The sequence below is a fragment of the Dendropsophus ebraccatus genome, chromosome 10, assembly GCF_027789765.1.
Source record: "Dendropsophus ebraccatus isolate aDenEbr1 chromosome 10, aDenEbr1.pat, whole genome shotgun sequence".
In the NCBI taxonomy this organism is placed as follows: Eukaryota; Metazoa; Chordata; class Amphibia; order Anura; family Hylidae; genus Dendropsophus; species Dendropsophus ebraccatus.
The window spans coordinates 8270424-8292523 of record NC_091463.1 but is presented as its reverse complement, the minus strand read 5'-3'; the positions used below and the strand labels follow the sequence as shown (position 1 = coordinate 8292523).

Sequence of the window (22100 nt, the reverse complement as noted above, 5' to 3'; positions counted from 1 at the left end):
AAACAGCTGAATTATTACTGTATGGGAGCCTATAGGAAGATAAAGATGAAGAAAGTTGCTGGGTAAGTGCGGAGTCTACATTGTTTGTCTGGCAGGTTTTGAAGAGACGAATTGTAGCTGCAAGAAATCATCATGGAGGCCCGGGCCAGATGGAGAGAAAAAGACAAACTCATCAAAGAAGACGTCACCTGTGAGTCACTGAATGAGGTTTTTGTATTTTGTAGCAACATCGCTCTTTGCCATAATACACACACTGCTTCTCCCTATCAGACTAAGGGTCCACTCACATATCAGGACAGGAGAGTGGGATGCCGGATCACACAGCAGCACGCTATGTACTGGATACATTGCTTGTGTGACCTAGAGACTGACAGCACGGATATATTCATATTTATATGTGGTCTGGTATCAACTCTGCATCTCCTGTTTAAACAGAAAGATCTGCGGACGATTACGATACATTTTCAAGCCTGCACAAAAGATGGTTTTGGTTGCAAAATACTGAACAAAATACTGTGTGTGAACAATAGCCTAAGGCAGACTCTACTAGTGCTGATCTGACCCATAGCACATTGCCATATCACCTACCTACATAAGAAATGCTGGACAAAAATACAAAATGTAATAAACCTTATTGAATCAATCAAATATAACACAAGATAAAATGCCCAAGGAATTCATATGCAGCACGTGAAACAGGCATGGGGTGTGAGCTGGGGTGGAGCAGTAACTATGAGTTAACTATGTTGTTGACTGTATGGGTATGATAACATCTGGGTACTGATATACTGTATACCATATATTATATTCATGTCTACCTAGGACTGGAACATTAGGGCATGTGGCGGCAGGAATAGCGTGGTTGCATAATATATTATTCCATTTTCTGTGTCAGTACAGTATATATACTAGTCGAGGATCAGCCCAGTGCCCAGTATATAGGTGTGTGAATATTTATATAATTGTTTACATATTTGTATGATTATTTTTTATATATACAGTGGTACCTTGGTATAAGAGTAACTTGGATTGAGAGCGTTTTGCAAGAAGAGCTCACAGTTTTTCAAAATTGTAACTTGGTGTAAGAGCATTGCTTTGGTGTAAGAGCTCCCTGTACTGGATGGGAGGGGGAGTGGGGGAGGGGCATGGTCTGCATAGCGGGGTCTACAGCCCTGTACTCTGACCCAGGAAGTCTCCCTCACCTTCCAAATCATAGCAGATCCACTTCAGGCTGGGGCTTACATCAGGGGACAGGACTGTGGAGGTAATCTGTAACCGCTTTTTATCCTGGACAGAGAGCACTACATTTATGTGCCCACATCTGCCCTGCTCATTTCTTCATACTCCCTGCAGTCTCTTTCAGCCCTTGTGTTTCCCATCCTCTCTATTCCTGCTTTAATGTGCCTGCACTTACACTCAGCTATACACTCCACTGATATAATGTCCCTGCACTCACACTCAGCTATACACACTGCTGCCATAATCTGCCTGCACTTACACTCAGCTTTACACACTGCTGCTATAATATGCTTGCACTTACACTCAGCTATACATACTGCCGCTCTAATGTGGCTGCACTTACACTCAGCTATACACACTGCTGTATATAAAGTTTCTGTCGCTGTCCTCCAGCACAGCTCTGTGATTATCACTTCCTGATTGGTCCATGCTGAACACACAGCCCTCCCCCATTGCTGTCATGTGACCACATAGACCTCTGACAGCATTCTCTATTCTAGCCTGTTGAACTAAACTACTGCAATTTGGGGATCTTTAGTTCCGTCCTATATCTACAAACTGCTGCTGTGTTATCAGGGTTATACAGTTACTATACATTATATACCACATGCTGCTATACTGTACAGTAACTTATATATAACATATCCAGCTGCTGTGTTATCAGGGTTATACAGTTACTATACATTATACACCACATGCTGCTATACTGTACAGTAACTTATATATCACATATCCAGCTGCTGTGTTACCAGGGTTATACAGTTACTATACATTATACACCACATGCTGATTGCTATACTGTACAGTAACTTATATATCACATATCCAGCTGCTGTGTTATCAGGGTTATACAGTTACTATACATTATACACCACATGCTGCTATACTGTACAGTAACTTATATATCACATATCCAGCTGCTGTGTTTCCAGGGTTATACAGTTACTATACATTATACACCACATGCTGATTGCTATACTGTACAGTAACTTATATATCACATATCCAGCTGCTGTGTTATCAGGGTTATACAGTTACTATACATTATACACCACATGCTGCTATACTGTACAGTAACTTATATATCACATATCCAGCTGCTGTGTTATCAGGGTTATACAGTTACTATACATTATACACCACATGCTGCTATACTGTACAGTAACTTATATATCACATATCCAGCTGCTGTGTTACCAGGGTTATACAGTTACTATACATTATACACCACATGCTGATTGCTATACTGTACAGTAACTTATATATCACATATCCAGCTGCTGTGTTATCAGGGTTATACAGTTACTATACATTATACACCACATGCTGCTATACTGTACAGTAACTTATATATCACATATCCAGCTGCTGTGTTATCAGGGTTATACAGTTACTATACATTATACACCACATGCTGCTATACTGTACAGTAACTTATATTACTGTACCCGGAACTCATAATCCAAGGCACCACTGTGTATATATATATATATATATATATATATATCTATATCTTTCTATCTCAGTATTGTACTATAAATATATAGACATCTTGGTTTCCCCCCTCAGGTGGTCTGTTCAGTCCTTCTTGTTGCATTTAATTCATTGTGTATTTTATCGTGTGTTATATTTGACTGATTCAATAAAGTTTATTATATTTAGTGTTGTTGTCCAGCATTTCTGTATGTAGATAGGTGATATGTCATCGGGTTATACTGCTTATGGATACTAAGTATTAGGCTGAAATCACACACGGAAGTTTTCCTGCAAAAACCAGAAGTGGATTCAAAAGGGATGGAAAATATAAAGGGAGGACCAGTACGTCTCTTTTCTGTTGGATCCACTTCTGGTTTTGGCACAAAAACTGCACTGACAGTGTTCCCAAAAATAAAGCTGTGCGCGTTACCAGGGTATGTTCAGACTGAGGAATCCGCGCAGAGACGTACCGGTGGATCCCGTCATTTGTCCCCGCTCACTGCTGTGCACTTCTCCGCCGTGCCATAGACTCCATTCTATGGTCGGACAGATTCCGCTGTCCGTCCAAAGAGTAAACCTGATGCGTGCAGCCGTGAGCAGTGGCAAGCAACGGAACTCCTCTGCGTGGATTCCTCAATGTGAACCAACCCTTAGGACTGCATAAGTAGATACGTAGAAAATTGCATAGCGCTTATCAATATAAAGTAATGAAGTGCAGACCACTATAAAGCTATGTTCACACAGTGTATAAACAACAGCAGCTGTTTGCCATGTTCCTGCGGACGATATACCTCATTGCATCATTTTATTTGTTTTGTGGGCACATTTGGGTGTGCATGCAATCCAAATAACCATTGCTGTCCATGCCATGTACTGCCGTCAGATGGGGCATACATTGTGTGGACAAAGCGGGAACAACGACATGTCAGTCTGCACGGCCGTTGGGGGAGCAGCAGCCGTTGCGCATAGAATGTGTGGAAATCAATCACTGATTGTAAGCGATGTCTGTGCAGCCCTTGCTTTGGTGTAAAAATAATAAAGAGATGTACTTACCTGTTCAGGCTCCCCTGGTGACCTCCAGCCTTGTTCCTGTGTTCCCTGCAGCCACTTTGGGGACTTCTGATTCCAACTCAACAGCCAGAGACTGTCTGAGCGGCCTGTCACTTCAGAGATGAGTTCAGAAAAGCTGTAGGAGATTGCAGTGAGCAGAGAACACAGAAGCAAGGTAGCAGGACCCCAGCGGAGCCTGGAAAGGTAAGTATAAACCTTTTTTTTTTCTTTTTAACCCTAGCATCACCTATGGCCGTGCATCGCTATTATACATAGCGATGCACGACCAGCAGCTGATAATTTTTATGATCTTTCTCATTGGCTGATCGCTGTCTTTATTACATAGAGCGATTCGACACATTATCTTTTCATGTAATAGGGCCGTGCCGTGTCCTGACAGTTTTACAATGTTTATGTTCCTGTTGGCATTGTCTTACATGTGATCTCGTTGTAGATACCACAAAACAAGTCACAGCTGGTGGGTGGTGTATTAAAGGAGAAGTTCGACTGTTTTTCAAATCTGCCAGCCGGCAGGGGGGGTAGATTTGATCAGGAATATGAACCTACCTCTCCCCGTGCCCAAGTTGAGTGATGGGACTTGTCTCAGGACCCCAGACAGGCTTCGGGATCTCCAGAGCTGACACATCATGACCCGGCTGATGGACTGGCTGCTCAGCCTGTCAGTGACTGGGGCAGGACTCCGATCCAGTCACTGATTGGCTGAGTGTCCAGTCCATTAGCCGGGACAGGCATTGTGACGTCATCACAATTTGGGGGAAAATGGCTTCCGGTAGGGGTCCTGAGGCCGGTCCCACCGCTCACTATAGGCACTTGGAGAGGTAAGTTCTTAAAAGATTTTAAAAACATCCGGACTCCTCCTTTAATCTTCAATTGGAGGAGCTGAAGTCGGTGGTGCCCTCCGGAGGTCAGTGGCTGGTATAGCCCTTGTTGGACGCCTCCTGTTTGTTACAGATATTTCTCTCCTTATAATAAAGAAGTTATTCATATACAAAATAATTAAAGCTGTGGCCAACCTCCGCCCAACACAAAAGGTGTGTTTATTATTAGGTCGTCATACTTACCGTACGTGGGCTTATTGGGTGGGATTCTGGCGGCTCCCCGCAGTCTAATGATAACGCTTTGAACAGGTCGGTACCATCTAATAACCAAGTAGATAGAACTAACCAGGACAATGGTCTTCTTAGCACTGATCACGCCATGGACCTCCTGAGGTCCCTTCCCCCACAATCCCATATAGCAGTCTTGTAACGCAGCCACTTTGTTAGTCAATAACAGATGCAAATGACCTCCTCTCTGGGAGAAAGTGTTTGACTAATATGCAGAGTCAAAGTGCTTTAATGTGGCTGATGGTAATTTACAGGGCAGCTACCTATAGATAACGCTAGAATGAGAGGTTTTCTTCCCCTTAGAGGAGAGACCATTTATATATCTTTTCCCAGGAACCATTATCTGTAAGGGCCCCATTACACTGAGCAATAATTCGGGCAGATATCACTTGGTCACCCCGGTCATAGACAGGTAGTTGCCCCTTAGAGTGGTAACATGGCATAATGCTGTAGGCCAGGGATGGGGAACTTTCGGCCCTCCAGCTGTTGCAAAAGTTCCCCGTCCCTGCTGTAGGAAGACATTTGTAAAAAAAGGAAGAGTCTCTGGCAGGAGTAAGCAGTGGCCTGGCCACAGGGCCAGGCCCTGAGGTGAACTCTCTCTGGTGCAGTCTAGTGAGGAACGCCATCAGGATACACACGGCACTACTCTGACTAAACACAACCCTCTAAATAAGGGCTAAAACTGGGTCAATCCCCCACAGGTGGAGGAACTGTGGGGTGACATCCCAACATCCCATTGGTGAGAACTTTTTAGAATCAGGTTGTGATAGGCTGGGGATTGGCAACTTGACAGGCAGTCACACTCTTGTACATGTAAAACATCATACAGTATAACCAGTGTATTAAAGAAGTCCGGCAATCTCTAAAATGCGGCAGCTGGCAGGGGGAAATTGATTACAAGTAGGAACTTACCTCTCCCTATGTCTGCGATGAGGGATGGGACCGGCCTTGGAACCCCCGCTGGGCTCCGGGATCTCCGGCACTGGCACGTCACAACCTGGCTGATGGACTGGCCGATTCAGTCACTCTTTGCCCGAGCGGCCAGTCCATCAGCTGGGACAGGCCTCCCTCCCCAAGACCTAACGTCATCACAACTCGGGGGGATAATGTGGAGAGGTAAGTTCTATCTTGTACTCATTTCCCCCCGCCCCTGCCATATTTTAGAAATCGCCAGACTTCTCCTTTAATCCCTATTACTTTCAATGCGTTGGGCAAAGATAACACTCAGTGGTGGCTGTGCAGAATGGAAGATACTAGAGCCCAGTAATGACAAATTGGTTCCAGGACACTGCACTTGGGGCTAAATCAAACTTTGCCAGCAACCAGTATTCAAACGCAGACGGATCCAACTTGTGCTCATCTCCATCAATGAAAACTGCTTATCAAGCGAGTGGCACCGTTGGATAGATATTAATGGAAAGATTCAGAACATAAATCTGCTGCTTGAGTTTTTATTTGCATATTTTTTTTGTGAATAGTGCCAAAGAGGCGGAGTCAATTGTTCCCTCGCCCCTAGCACGACTACACCTCATTGTGCTGTATGTATAGTATATGACGTTGATTATGTAAGGGAAGGGCATACAGAACAGCGAGGTGTAGCAGTGCTAGGGCCCAAGATATGATAGGCTCCGCCTCTTTGACACTACAGCCCAAATAAAGGTGTTTTTTTTATTTTAAAAAATTTAAAAAAATAAATAAGAAAGACACAGGCACCAGAGGTATATTATGAATCCTTTTATTAATATCGATCCAGTGGTGGTCAGGCGGCGAAAGATTCCCTTTAATTTTTTTAAGCCTGCTGTTCTTTTTTAGATATAATCAGAGCTCTGCTTATATCAGCTCGGATATTTATTATATTATTGTACCTGAGCGCCCCTTTTACATCGCCGTGTATACATAACAGACAGAAAGGAACAAGAATTACCCCATGTTATATTTAGGAACATAGTAAATCGAGAAGCAAATGCGTGTAACAGTGTTCTGGTGAGACAGACCCAGCAATTTACATGGAACGTCATTGGTCGGGACATCTCCGCCCTGCAGAGCGTCTCATATTTCACCACAAAATACAACATAAAACAATACGCAAACTCTATGAAACTATTCTACCATTACTGTAAAGTGCCCAGTGCCTGGAGGGCCATAGAGAGCGCCCGCCACCCATCCTGTCATTGCATGTGCCGTGGCAGCACATACGTCCCAACATGATTGTCCAGTTTAAGTCGGACTTAAAGGGGCAAAGAAGGAAGAATCAGATGTGGACCAAATACATATATGTACAGGAGAAGAAATGTGTTATTAGTAAAGTAGCTTACATCCCTGCACCATGCTCTTTCCTATGCATCTGATCACTTCCAGGTTTTCTCTCTGACCTGTGACCCAGTGGTTGCCAGGCGACAGTGCAGACAGTTTCCCACAATCCCCCTTGCCGCATGTGAAGTGAAAACCTACTGCCGGTACTAATAGGACAGATCAGGAGGCCGGCACTGAACTGAGCATGAGCGACACAAGGCGACGGATGCCGGGTGGGCCATAACCAAGGGCAACGGGTTCCCAAACTAAGCAGCACATGGGGGATTGGTGAGTGGATATTAGTGAGCCAAATAGGTTTTATTTAACATAATGCATCACTATAGACCTAGATCTCTGTCCGGCACAGTGTATGGGCGGATGATCTCTGTCCGGCACAGTGTATGGGCGGATGATCTCTGTCCGGCAGTGTATGGGCGGATGATCTCTGTCCGGCACAGTGTATGGGCGGATGATCTCTGTCCGGCACAGTGTATGGGCGGATGATCTCTGTCCGGCACAGTGTATGGGCGGATGATCTCTGTCCGGCACAGTGTATGGGCGGATGATCTCTGTCCGGCACAGTGTATGGGCGGATGATCTCTGTCCGGCACAGTGTATGGGCGGATGATCTCTGTCTGGCACGTGTATGGGCGGATGATCTCTGTCCGGCACAGTGTATGGGCGGATGATCTCTGTCCGGCACAGTGTATGGCGGATGATCTCTGTCCGGCACCGTGTATGGGCAGATGATCTCTGTCCGGCACAGTGTATGGGCGGATGATCTCTGTCCGGCACCGTGTATGGGCGAATGATCTGTGTCCGGCACCGTGAATGGGCGGATGATATCTGTCCGGCACAGTGTATGGGTACATGATCTCTGTCCGGCACCGTGTATGGGCGGATGATCTTTGTCCGACACCGTGTATGGCTGTGGGATCTCTGTCCGGCACAGTGTATGGCGGATGATCTCTGTCCGGCACCGTGTATGGCTGTGGGATCTCTGTCCGGCACAGTGTATGGGTGGATGATCTCTGTCCGGCACCGTGTATGGGCGGATGATCTCTGTCCGGTACCGTGTATGGGCGGATGATCTCTGTCCGGTACCGTGTATGGGCGGATGATCTCTGTCCGGCACAGTGTATCGGCGAATGATCTGTGTCCGGCACCGTGAATGGGCGGATGATATCTGTCCGGCACAGTGTATGGGCAGATGATCTCTGTCCGGCACAGTGTATGGGCGGATGATCTTTGTCCGGCACCGTGTATGGCTGTGGGATCTCTGTCCGGCACACTGTATGGCGGATGATCTCTGTCCGGCACCGTGTATGGCTGTGGGATCTCTGTCCGGCACAGTGTATGGGTGGATGATCTCTGTCCGACACCGTGTATGGGCGGATGATCTCTGTCCGGTACCGTGTATAGGCGGATGATCTCTGTCCGGTACCGTGTATGGGCGGATGATCTCTGTCCGGTACCGTGTATGGGTGGATGATCTCTGTCCGGCACCGTGTATGGGCGGATGATCTCTGTCCGGTACCGTGTATGGGCGGATGATCTCTGTCCGGTACCGTGTATGGGCGGATGATCTCTGTCCGGTACCGTGTATGGGCGGATGATCTCTGTCTGGCACCGTGTATGGGCGGATGATCTCTGTCCGGCACAGTGTATGGGCAGATGATCTCTGTCTGGCACCGTGTATGGCTGTGGGATCTCTGTCCGGCACAGTGTATGGGCGAATGATCTGTGTCCGGCACCGTGAATGGGCGGATGATATCTGTCCGGCACAGTGTATGGGCAGATGATCTCTGTCCGGCACAGTGTATGGGCGGATGATCTCTGTCCGGTACCGTGTATGGGCGGATGATCTCTGTCCGGTACCGTGTATGGGCGGATGATCTCTGTCCGGTACCGTGTATGGGTGGATGATCTCTGTCTGGCACCGTGTATGGGCGGATGATCTCTGTCCGGCACAGTGTATGGGCAGATGATCTCTGTCCGGCACAGTGTATAAGCAAATGATCTGTGTCCGGCACCGTGAATGGGCGGATGATATCTATCCGGCACAGTGTATGGGAAGATGATCTCTGTCCGGCACAGTGTATGGGCGGATGATCTTTGTCCGGCACCGTGTATGGCTGTGGGATCTCTGTCCGGCACAGTGTATGGCGGATGATCTCTGTCCGGCACCGTGTATGGCTGTGGGATCTCTGTCCGGCACAGTGTATGGGCGGATGATCTCTGTCCGGCACCGTGTATGGGCGGATGATCTCTGTCTGGCACCGTGTATGGCTGTGGGATCTCTGTCCGTCACAGTGTATGGGCGGATGATCTCTGTCTGGCACCGTGTATGGGCGGATGATCTCTGTCTGGCACAGTGTATGGGCGGATGATCTCTGTCTAGTACCCTGTATGGCTGTGGGATCTCTGTCCAGCACTATGTATGGGCGGATGATCTCTGTCCGGCACAGTGTATGGGCGAATGATCTGTGGCCGGCACCGTGAATGGGCGGATGATATCTGTCCGGCACAGTGTATGGGCAGATGATCTCTGTCCGGTACCGTGTATGGGCGGATGATCTCTGTCCGGCACAGTGTATGGGCAGATGATCTCTGTCCGGCACAGTGTATGGGCGGATGATCTTTGTCCGGCACCGTGAATGGGCGGATGATCTCTGTCCGGCACAGTGTATGGGCAGATGATCTCTGTCCGGCACAGTGTATGGGCGGATGATCTTTGTCCGGCACCGTGTATGGCTGTGGGATCTCTGTCCGGCACAGTGTATGGCGGATGATCTCTGTCCGGCACCGTGTATGGCTGTGGGATCTCTGTCCGGCACCGTGTATGGGCGGATGATCTCTGTCCGGTACCGTGTATGGGCGGATGATCTCTGTCCGGTACCGTGTATGGGCGGATGATCTCTGTCTGGCACCGTGTATGGGCGGATGATCTCTTTCCGGCACAGTGTATGGGCAGATGATCTCTGTCTGGCACCGTGTATGGCTGTGGGATCTCTGTCCGGCACAGTGTATGGGCGGATGATCTCTGTCTGGCACCGTGTATGGGCGGATGATCTCTGTCTGGCACAGTGTATGGGCGGATGATCTCTGTCTAGCACCCTGTATGGCTGTGGGATCTCTGTCTGGCACAGTGTATGGGCGGATGATCTCTGTCTAGCACCCTGTATGGCTGTGGGATCTCTGTCCAGCACTATGTATGGGCGGATGATCTCTGTCCGGCACAGTGTATGGGCGAATGATCTGTGTCCGGCACCGTGAATGGGAGGATGATATCTGTCCAGCACAGTGTATGGGCAGATGATCTCTGTCCGGCACAGTATATGGGCGAATGATCTGTGTCCGGCACAGTGTAAGGGCAGATGATATCTTTCCGGCACAGTGTATGGGCGGATGATCTCTGTCTAGCACCCTGTATGGCTGTGGGATCTCTGTCCAGCACTATGTATGGGCGGATGATCTCTGTCCGGCACCGTGAATGGGCGGATGATGTCTGTCCGGCACAGTGTATGGGCAGATGATCTCTGTCCGGCACAGTGTATGGGCGGATGATCTCTGTCCGGCACTGTGTATGGGCGGATGATCTGTGTCCGGCACAGTGTAAGGGCAGATGATATCTGTCCGGCACAGTGTATGGGCGGATGATCTCTGTCTAGCACCCTGTATGGCTGTGGGATCTCTGTCCAGCACTATGTATGGGCGGATGATCTCTGTCCGGCACAGTGTATGGGCGAATGATCTGTGTCCGGCGCCGTGAATGGGCGGATGATATCTGTCCGGCACAGTGTATGGGCAGATGATCTCTGTCCGGCACAGTGTATGGGCGGATGATCTCTGTCCGGCACTGTGTATGGGCGGATGATCTCTGTCCGGCACAGTGTATGGGCGGATGATCTCTGTCTGGCACCGTGTATGGCTGTGGGATCTCTGTCCGGCACAGTGTATGGGCGGATGATCTCTGTCCGGCAGTGTATGGGCGGATGATCTCTGTCCGGCACAGTGTATGGGCGGATGATCTCTGTCCGGTACCGTGTATGGGCGGATGATTTCTGTCTGGCACCGTGTATGGGCGGATGATCTCTGTCCGGCACAGTGTATGGGCAGATGATCTCTGTCTGGCACCGTGTATGGCTGTGGGATCTCTGTCCGGCACAGTGTATGGGCGGATGATCTCTGTCTGGCACCGTGTATGGGCGGATGATCTCTGTCTGGCACAGTGTATGGGCGGATGATCTCTGTCTGGCACCCTGTATGGCTGTGGGATCTCTGTCTGGTACCGTGTATGGCTGTGGGATCTCTGTCCGGCACAGTGTATGGGCGAATGATCTGTGTCCGGCACCGTGAATGGGCGGATGATATCTGTCCGGCACAGTGTATGGGCAGATGATCTCTGTCCGGCACAGTGTATGGGCGAATGATCTGTGTCCGGCACAGTGTATGGGCAGATGATATCTGTCCGGCACAGTGTATGGGCAGATGATCTCTGTCCGGCACAGTGTATGGGCGAATGATCTGTGTCCGGCACAGTGTATGGGCAGATGATCTCTGTCCGGCACAGTGTATGGGCGGATGATCTCTGTCCGGCACAGTGTATGGGCGAATGATCTGTGTCCGGCACAGTGTATGGGCAGATGATCTCTGTCCGGCACAGTGTATGGGCGAATGATCTGTGTCCGGCGCAGTGTATGGGCGGATGATCTCTGTCCGGCCCAGTGTATGGGCAGATGATCTCTGTCCGGCACAGTGTATGGGCGGATGATCTCTGTCCGGCACCGTGTATGGGCAGATGATCTCTGTCCGGCACAGTGTATGGGCGGATGGTCTCTGTCCGGCACCGTGTATGGCTGTGGGATCTCTGTCCGGCACAGTGGATGGGCGGATAATCTCTGTCTGGCACTATGGATGGGTGGCATAGTTCATTGGAATGCTATCAGGCACTGTTTATAAGGAATGATTTCTGTCTGGCATTGTGTATTAGGGGTAATCTTAGTTTGGCACTGCCTGGCACTATACTGGATCATGCTAATATGTATATTGGGAGGGTGTCCTCTCTATCAGAATGTGAGCACTCTCTGTCGAGCACTGTATATAGGAGCTCTGACACTAGGCTTGTAGATCCTTCTTAAGGTTCCATACTTGTCTGAATCCACCACATCTCCACTCACATTGTCTGTTGAACAAAGCCCCGGGCAGGATGGATTTTAACTGCTCAACCCTTTTGAACTTGGAGGGATAAGCCAGTGCTAGAGTTGTCTGCATGAGAGATGACTGTCGGAAGAATGACTGTTCAACTGGCAGAAAAGGCGTATGACCACGTATAGCCGGTCACAGGATCTGAGCATGTTCAATGCCTCATTTAAAGGGGTTGTCCGATCATATGACCAATTAGAACCTATGGACATCCTATATGGAGATCATCAGAGAGGCGACTACAGTCCTTAGAGCAGCAGATTACTGGAAGGATACCAAGCCTTCTCACAGTAGTACTAACATAAATAAATAAAAAAAAAAAAACCTAGATTTTTCGGTAACCTTCTTTGCCACGAAAACTTTCAACTTTACAAACACAGATAATGAAATATGAAGAACCAAATCGCTGGCCCCTAGCAGTCAATAAGTTAGCATTTCTGATTTTACAATTTTTTGAAAACTGCTTCTATACAACTGTCTGAAGTTGTCGCCTGACTCGCCGTAAAGCTCGCTTGTTTCGGATTGCGTTGTGATTTTTTTCGAGTGCGATAAATCTTTTCCTTTTAAGATACGACGGCCCCCCGTACGCACTGACCCAGAGGTATTCGGGAGACAGAATTTTGGTGGGCTTGTGATACACAAAATATTTGTTGAGGTAACTCTCATCGTGCCACACGGCCTCGATACCGTTCTCCTTGTCCTTCATCATCGCCGTGTGGCAAAAATTGGTCAACTTGTAGACTTCTTCTACTGTGCCGCCAAAATATCCCCCCGCGTAATAGAAATCTCCTTCATCGTCAGGGATGTAGGCAGTAGACTCTTTCCTTCGCTCATATGTGAAGCCATCGCGGCCCGCTCCATAGAACCCAGGATGCAAGGCCCCAAAAACGTCACCGAGGCTCTCCACCCCGACGTCATCGCTGAACTTCATGTCCACATCTGTACACACCAAGTAATCCACCTCATCAAAAAATCTTTTGGGACAATAGTCCCGGATCATCTCCATGCGCCTCATGGACACGTCCTGCCACCTTTTGTAGCTGGGCACTTCTAAGATCACCACTTTTCTGCCCTCGGCCAGGGTGACGTTGGGGATTTCTTTGGGGCGGTCTGTGAAGATGTAGTAGTTCACCTTATGTCCCTTCATGAAGAAATTTTCGGCAGTTTTCAGTATCGTCTGCAGGAAGACTGTGTACCTGAAACGGATGATAACAATCAGGACGAGTCTCTTTATTGAGTAACTGCTCTTGAATCTGGGTGTGAGACCTTTTTTACCATTTACTTAATGTTGACTTTGTAAATACCTCCCTCTTTTATTCGGCTTTGGGTTTGTCCTATTTCTGGTCACATCTAAAAACTACTTAAAGGGGATTATTTTTGTAATGTTTATTAGACTGTACAATACAATGGGGGGTGTATTCCGTTCTCGAGGGCAGCCAAGAATGAGGAACACATATCCTTCCTGTATTCTGTGTTTGTGTTTCATGGCGGCTGAAATAAGTGGAGGATTATTCATAGACAAAGGTCCTAGATTATTACAGGAAGTAATGGATTAAAGGGGCTGAGCAAATTAAAGGGGTACGCCTGCAGATCAACTGGCCTCAGAAAGTTATATAGATTTCTAATTTACATATATATATATATATATATATATATATATATATATATATATATATATATATATATATATAATTATATATTATTTATTTATTTATTTTTTTTAAATCTCCTGTTTTCGGCTGCTGTATGTCCTGCAGGAAGTGGTGTATTCTCTCCAGTCTGACACAGTGCTCTCTGCTGCCACCTCTGTCTATGTCAGGAACTGTCCAGAGCAGCAGCAAATCCCCATAGAAAACCTCTCCTGCTCTAGACAGTTCCTGACATGGACAGAGGTGGCAGTAGAAAGCACTGTGTCAGACTGGAGAGAATGCACCACTTCCTGCAGGACATACAGCAGCTGATAAGTACTGAAAGACTGTTTTTTTTGTTAGTTTTTTTAAATAGAAGTAAAATAGAAATCTACATAACTTACTGACGCCAGTTGATCCAAAAGAAAAACTAATTTGCTGGAGTACCCCTTTAAGGGGACTTTCCTATCTTGATGGACATCATTGTAACAGTCCTATAAACCTTTCAGGTGTACATTGAGATGACTCTGCTCATCTTATCCCAATCTACACAGCAAAGCTCTCACCTCCCCTGCTCCAGTGCTGATGCCGGTATCCCGCAGTTCTAGTCCCTGGATCACTTTCTGGTAAGAGAGGGGACCTGGGACGTGATAGGCCTGTACAACCAGTCAGCAGCCATAGCGGGATCAGCCGCTGACTGGCTGTACAGACTGAAAAACCCACCCCACAGAATGGGGTCTGGATAAGGAGGTGGTCTTCTCAGAGAGGAGGAGAATACCACCGAATACCGGAAAGACGTATTATTCCAAAAACTTACTTTTTGATGGCGAACAGAGTGAGGCCGATGCGGACATGTCTCAGGTGAAACTGAGCGTTGAGTATGTCGATATTGTAGATGCCTTCCCATACAATTGGCGCAAACCAAGGGGTCATCACCAGGACATCAGTTCTCCTTAAAAATATATAAAAACAAACAGTAAGTGGGTATTTTGTAGCTGTAGAGAAAAGGAGCCAATACATGGAAACTGTCAGCAAGCTGCTGTGATGGGTCTGTCATCCTTCAGTTATATTTATTAGCTTGTTGATGGGTTTCCTATGGCAATGTAAACTTTCAGGCTGTGTTCATATCGTTCCCAAACCACAATGCACGTGGGATGCGCGAATGCCAGCTCTGCTGCCCGTAAAATCCATAACTATAGGGCACGGGCACGGCCGCTTCAGGTGCACGTGGGAACATGACTAACCCAGTCATACTGGTTTGTAGATAAGCCTGGAGGTGACAAGCATGGAGCATGTGTGGCCGGCCTCCCATAACCATCACAAGTCCTCCTGCTCATGGCATGTCCCCGGGATTACCTGGTGGTGCTGATGCCAGTCCAGTTATCTACCTACTTCTAATCCATTGTATTAAAGGGGTAGTTCAGCAAAATAATATATACATATATCTTTCAAATCAACTGGTGCCAGAGATGTGTAATTTACTTCTATTAAAAATCTCCAGTCTTCCAGTACTTATCAGCTGCTGTATGTCCTGCAGGAAGTGATGTATTCTCTCTAGAGATTAGCGAACCGGGTTCGGATTTGAGTCGATCCGAACCCGAACATTCGGTATTTGATTAGCTGGGGCTGCTGAACTTGGATAAAGCTCTAAGGTTGTCTGGAAAACATGGATACAGCCAATGACTATATTCATGATTTCCACATAGCCTTAGGGCTTTATCCAACTTCAGCAGCCACCGCTAATCAAATGCCGAAAGTTCGGGTTCGGATCGACTCGAGCATGTTGGAGGTTCGCTCATATCTAATTCTCTCCAGTCTGACACAGTGCTCTCTGCTGCCACCTCTGTCCATGTCAGGAACTGTCCAGAGCAGCAGCAAATCCCCATAGAAAACCTCTCCTGCTCTGGACAGTTCCTGACATGGACAGAGGTGGCAGCAGAGAGCACTGTGTCAGACTGGAGAAAATACACCACTTCCTGCAGGACATACAGCAGCTGATAAGCACTGGAAGACTAGAGATTTTTAAATAGAAGAAGTAAATTACACATCTCTGGCACCAGTTGATTTGAAAAAAAAAAATATATATATATGAACTGTCTTTTTGAGGATTTATTTTTGCCTATATAGTTGTATACTCCTTGTATTTAGGTAATGGAAGGAGTCACATTAAACACTGTGATTTTCTATGGGTCAGGCTGATGATAACATAACCCAGTTCCAGAAATGAAATACATGGATGCAGCTGTGTTGGAATAAAGCAGAAGGCGCTGTACAACTAGTGATGGTGAATGTGCATCATATAGGAGGAGAAAAAAACCTTCTATAAAACATAACTCCCCATAAGTCCCAGATGTCACGATCCTCGGTAACACCATTTTTATTGAAGGATTATCACACAATAACAGGAAGGAAAGGGCTGTGTCCCTCCATGAATCACACTATACAGGTAGGCTATTGTAACACCAGAAGGAGAAGGTCATGGTTTAGATGGAGTCCCGGCATGGTGGGAAAAAGTGTGGGACTGGGGTGGAGAGAAGGTACTGGACACATGGTCATACCCAAACATAGCAAGGAAATCGACCAATGGATGTGAATTGGTGTGGAGCCAGTCAGTTGTTGTTCCACATATCAGGACTGAATAGGAATGTCAGTTTCTAGACGACCTACATTGCTATAAAGGTCTGATGGTCATTTGCCAATCCCCCCCCAATGTATGTGGACAGGAGGGTAATAGGATTTGGGGTTGGTGTACGGACCCCCCCAATGTATGTGGACAGGAGGGTAATAGGATTTGGGGTTGGTGTACGGATGGGTCTTCCTGGGTTGGTGTACTAGGACCTGAGGTAACGCTGGCCATACACTATCAGTATCCATTGGCTGGACATTTGTTTGGCCATCGCATATCTCGGAATACTTACGAACATTTGGCTGAACGTCCAAGTGTTTCCTATGTACACTGGCGCCACTCCAGAGAACAATAGGGAGGGACATCATCTGTCAGTGGGGAGTGGAGAAGGCCAACAAAACACAACAATCACTGAACTCCAATTCCAATGGAGTACTCATTTACGAGTCTCCATTGATTGTCCCCTACAAAATATGAATATGCAAAAAAGGGGTCCGTGGAGCCTCAGTTACGAGTCTCAAAACACGGGAATAGCCAGATATCCCTCTCTCCAGAGAAGGAAGCCCAGTGCCAAGGGTGCCTCCTAGTGGGGAGAGCACCAAACCACCCTGATACGCAGGGCTGTATTAACAGCTGCTGCTGCCCTAGGCACTAAACCTGAAGACGCCCCATCTTCACGCACCTATTGGCGATACCAGACCTGACCAATACCACCATACCCCCCACCCCCCTGGAAAAGGTTTACTGGCAAGTCTGAACGGGAGGAGGGAAACTAAAAAAATAAAAACATAAAAATTATTTTTTTCCGTCCCCCTGCTCCCTGGTGCTGCCCCCCTGCAAGGTGCTGCCCTAGGCATCGGACCACAGGTGCCTAGTGGTAAATACGGCCCTGCTGATACGTAGTCCCTCAGGTCCTCACTCTGTTGCGAGCTTTGGGACCTAAATAGGGAAACACCAGGGTGGCCCCTGTAAGTCAAAGTCTAACTCTGTGGCGAGTATAACGACATAAGACAAGGGTTACCAAGGCTAGGCATCCATCCACAGACTGCAGTTTCGGGGTATTTGCCCCTCGTCAGTGTGGAGCAGGATTCTGGCTACTGGGGCAATGATAAATAGACCAACAAAACACAACAATCACTGAACTAAGGGAGAACAGTGAAAAATTCCAATGGAGTACTCAATTACGAGTCTCTATTGATTGTCCCCTACAAAATTTGAGTATGCAAAAAAGGGGTCCGTGGAACCTCAGTTACGAGTCTCAAAACACGGGAATAGCCAGATATCCCTCTCTCCAGAGAAGGAAGCCCATTGCCAAGGGTGCCTCCTAGTGGAGAGAGGGATATCTGGCTATTCCCGTGTTTTGAGACTCGTAACTGAGGTTCCACGGACCCCTTTTTTGCATATTCAAATTTTGAGGGGAGAAGGGTACCATACACTATGTTCACACTACGTAAAAGTACGGCCGTTGTTGCCATCGGCAGCAACGGCCGTACTTTATGCAGCGAGGAACATTGCCTATTCCTCTATGGGATCCCGGCTGGAGCGTATACACATCGTATACGCTCCGGCCGGGATCCCATGCCGGGCTGCAAAGAATTCACATGTCAGTTTTCTGCGGCCGCAATTCAGTGAAACCCTGTCAGTTCACACAATGAAGTGAGCGGCTCCGGCCGCTTACTTCATTGTGTCCTATGGGGAGTTCTGATGCAGGCGCGCGCTGATGTGCCCGCATCAGAACGCTACGGCCCTAAAGATCATCCGGCCGGGATGATCTTAGCAGAGACCGACCGTTCCGTGACCCGGCCAGTCTCTTATAAAATGTGAACATAGCCTAAGGGTATGTGCACACTGAGGAAAACACGCGGAGGACTTTCTGCTTCATTCTTCAGGTGGATGGCAGAATCGGCCTGGCCACAGAATGGAGTCTATGGCACAGGCGCACAGTGAAGTAGGAGCGCCAGGGGACGAGCGGCGGAATCCACCACAAGTCCTCCGCATGTTTTCCTCATACCCTAAGTCAGAAAAATCAGTCAAACCCACCAGTATAAGGTGCACTTGGGGCCTCCAGAGTCTCCACTAACAGATGATATTGGTGGAGATAGGGGACGGGTGTGATGGATTTTCACTAGCCATCCCCTTTGTTCTCAGAGAGATAAGCTGTTGCCAGAGCAGGGGAAGATAACTGTTGTTCAGTTTTTGAAGGTGTGTAGGCACTAGAGATGAGCGCAACTCAAGAATGCTTGAGTTTGATTGTTCACCACTTGAATATCAGTGGCTGAGGAAGTTGGATACAGCCTGTGGCCTATGGATCTATGTTTTCTAAGACTCTCTAGGGCTGCATCCATCTTCTTCAGCCACCGATATTTAAATGGCCAACGATCAGCATGCTCGAATTGTGCTCATCTGTAATAAGCACCTTAGGAATCGACCAAACCCAGTGTCCACAGGTTCCGTCAACTTTAGTACAAAGAGTATGGACATCTTTAGGGGCACGAAGAACCCACCAAAAATGGTTCAATCTGGCCTGAGGAAAAGTCTCACATACGAGCACAGTGTAAGATGGATCGTTCTGGAACTTTCGAGAAAGTAGTAGGGAGTATAAGTCCAGGAGAAAACTGCGCAGTGCTGCTAACCGTCAGTGAGTCTGTCAGGCACTGTTAGTGTCAGGCATGCCAGGTATGTAGCACCGCCATTACTTTTATTGTTCTGCTCCAGTGATAGAGAAAAGACCTCACCTAAGACAAATGTTATTAGAAGTGCCCAGACAGTATACGCTATGTGGATCTGTCTATAGACAGAGCAGGAGGCCTATAGAGGTCTATAGACAAAGGCAGGGTGAGGGGTCTCTCAATAAGGAGATGTATAGGCTTGCTGTGCTATTGTAAACAGTTATTGACTCAAAAGGTCACGATGGGGAGGAACCTGGAATATCGTCTGTCGAGAAGCTCAGGATTTTTCAACCAGGAGTGGATTGAAATCACACACTGTTGAAATTTAGTGGATAGTCGCCATTTAATGGCCGTTATTTTAAAACGACCACCGTTATTTGCCATGAAATGACGGCCATCCACCCGATTTCAGCAGTGTGTGAGCATAGTCTCTGTTTTCAATCCACTCCTGGTTTTGGTTGAACGATACCGACCAAAATAATGAGCAAAAATAGGAAACATAGCCTCGGGCCAGGTTCACATTATATAAAAACAGCCATTTTTCATAACAACGTCCGCTGTTCTGAAATACAGCTGTTGTTTTTACGTGGTGTGAACCTGGTCTTAAAGTGTACCTGGTTCAAAAAACTTTTGACATGTCACAGAGACGTGTTAAAAGTTTTGATTGGACCCGTACCATTCAGGAGAACGAGCTGGGACAGGAACATCCTGCAGCACGTCCTCTCCCTGCTCTATGTTAGAAGAAAAAAAAAAAAAAAAAAAAGTCAGACTTATAATGGAGCTCTATAGAGCAGAAAGAGGACGTGCTGCAGCTGCGGTCCTCTCCACAGTGATTCTCCTGAACGGTACAGGTCTGAACAGCCATCACAACTATTGGCACTCCTCTATGATTTCTCTATTACATGTCAAAAGTTTTTTGAAAGGACAGGTCCACTTTAAGGCCATTTTTTGAAAGGCGGCCCTGGCCCATTTCCTGTGCTGTATCTGCAGTACAATCTGCTTGTTCTTGAATTATTTACAGGTCACAGAAGCCATGCAAACAATTCGGCTGGATTAGATCTGACTTCAAGACTTTAAAGTGAACTTCTTGCCCAGATTTTTTTGACTGATTAGATCTAAACACACAAACGTGTCCTTTGTCTCCAATCCGTTTCTCTTTTCCAGATGTAATTTTCTATTATTTTATTTTTGTACATTATAATGGGGGCGGCCATCTTTTTCTGAGCTGCTTTTAACGGCATTTAGTGACATGCTTTACAGCGAGCCCCATGGGCACTGACCCAGTGACCATCCCCAGACCCCATTCTTTGTATACAAAAGGCCCTGCTCTTATTAGTGAAAAAACAATAAATACATTGACAGGATTGAGGGGTTTTTTTACACTGGAAAATGGACGTCAATAAACCAACTGAGAATTATAACTGATCCCCGCAAAAAACAAGCCAGATATGAATGCTTGGGCATAACATCGTGCTACACAAAGCAGTGGCTACTGAAAATGGGGGTGAGCATAGACAATGAACAAAGATCCCAAGAATAGTCCGGCTATTTGGAATGGTATCAGAAATAGCAGGAAAATAAACATTTTCCGCCCCATTTGCTAAGTGTGAACATAACCTTAGAGCCTTATTATACAGGACAATTATAGTGCAAAAAAATCGTTATATCGTTCGAATTTAAACGATAATTGTTCTGTGTAATTGCAGGCAACGATTAAAAAATCGTTCATCGTTGATTTAGATCTGAACCTAAAATTATCGCTTATTGTTCGCTGTAATTCTGCATTCGTTCACTCAAGTTCCGCATTTTTTCACTAATCGTTCAGTGTAATAGCACATTGCCCATTGTTTTGCTGGGATCAGATGGAGTAAACGATCATAGTAACAATCACAATCATAGTAACGATCAGAACTAACGACAATCGCTCTGTGTAATATGGTGAACGATTTCAGGTTATCGATAAACAATCTCGTTTGCGATCGTTTATCATTAGTCGTTAATCATTAAAAATCACTCCATGTAATAGGATCCTTAGAGAGGAGGAGGAGGAGGAGGAGGAGGAGAAAAAGAATGAATGGCTTTCCTGGGAAGCTCCAATGATGCAACTGTCCATATATGGTAGCTGTCCTTATAAGGCAACTTTCCATATATGGTAATTGTCCATATACGGACAGTTACATCATCAGGATGATGATGGAATACGGAGTCCTGAGAGTATCACTGTTACGGAACCCTTCTAACCTATAATCCTGATGGAGGGTAGAAGTGTGGTGTGAATGGGGACTTATTCTCCACCTGAGTGGGCTGAACCTGTTATCCCCCCTCTCCATCTTCCCCGTTGATAGACACCACAGCCTTTATTACGGTGGGATACTTTGTGGAGTATGCTTTACTGACATGTCACACCCATGATAGAGCGGGGGTCAGGCTGCAGCCAGCCATGACATGCCCAAACTGTCCACCCCTCATCCCAGCCCTCCGATATTAATATTATATATATATATATGCAGTGTCCCAGAACACTCTGTCTGTTTCTCACTGTCAGTTTATTTTTGCTATTGCAGCCATGCCTGTTCTGGAAACTATTTGCACTGCAACTGTGACTATGTAGTCCCTATGTATATTGTATATGTGTTTAACTCTGTGCAGTGGTATGCAAAGGCTGAGGATCACGTGACCATGCCCTGTAACCATGGTTCCTCCAATGGCCGTCGAGCTTTGGCCAGGAGTATCATGTGACTTCCTGTTCTACCTCAGTCTTGTCCTCCACCTTCAGGAGTGGTGGTGG

The 22100-nt window shown here is 47.0% G+C and overlaps 1 protein-coding gene across 2 annotated transcripts in view; it reads right to left on the bottom strand.

Moving 5' to 3' along the window:
- Positions 1 to 12715: 12715 nt before the first annotated feature.
- The window catches only part of LOC138766327 (histo-blood group ABO system transferase-like), a 29183-nt gene continuing 19798 nt past the window's right edge, over positions 12716 to 22100 (bottom strand). For both annotated transcript variants that reach the window (XM_069943860.1, XM_069943861.1), the window contains exons 7-8: positions 14835 to 14969; positions 12716 to 13585 (exon numbers count right to left, since the gene is read on the bottom strand). In XM_069943860.1, coding sequence (XP_069799961.1) covers positions 12856 to 13585; positions 14835 to 14969 — 865 coding nt within the window. In that variant the 3' untranslated portion in view covers positions 12716 to 12855. The remainder of the gene's footprint in view (positions 13586 to 14834; positions 14970 to 22100) is intronic.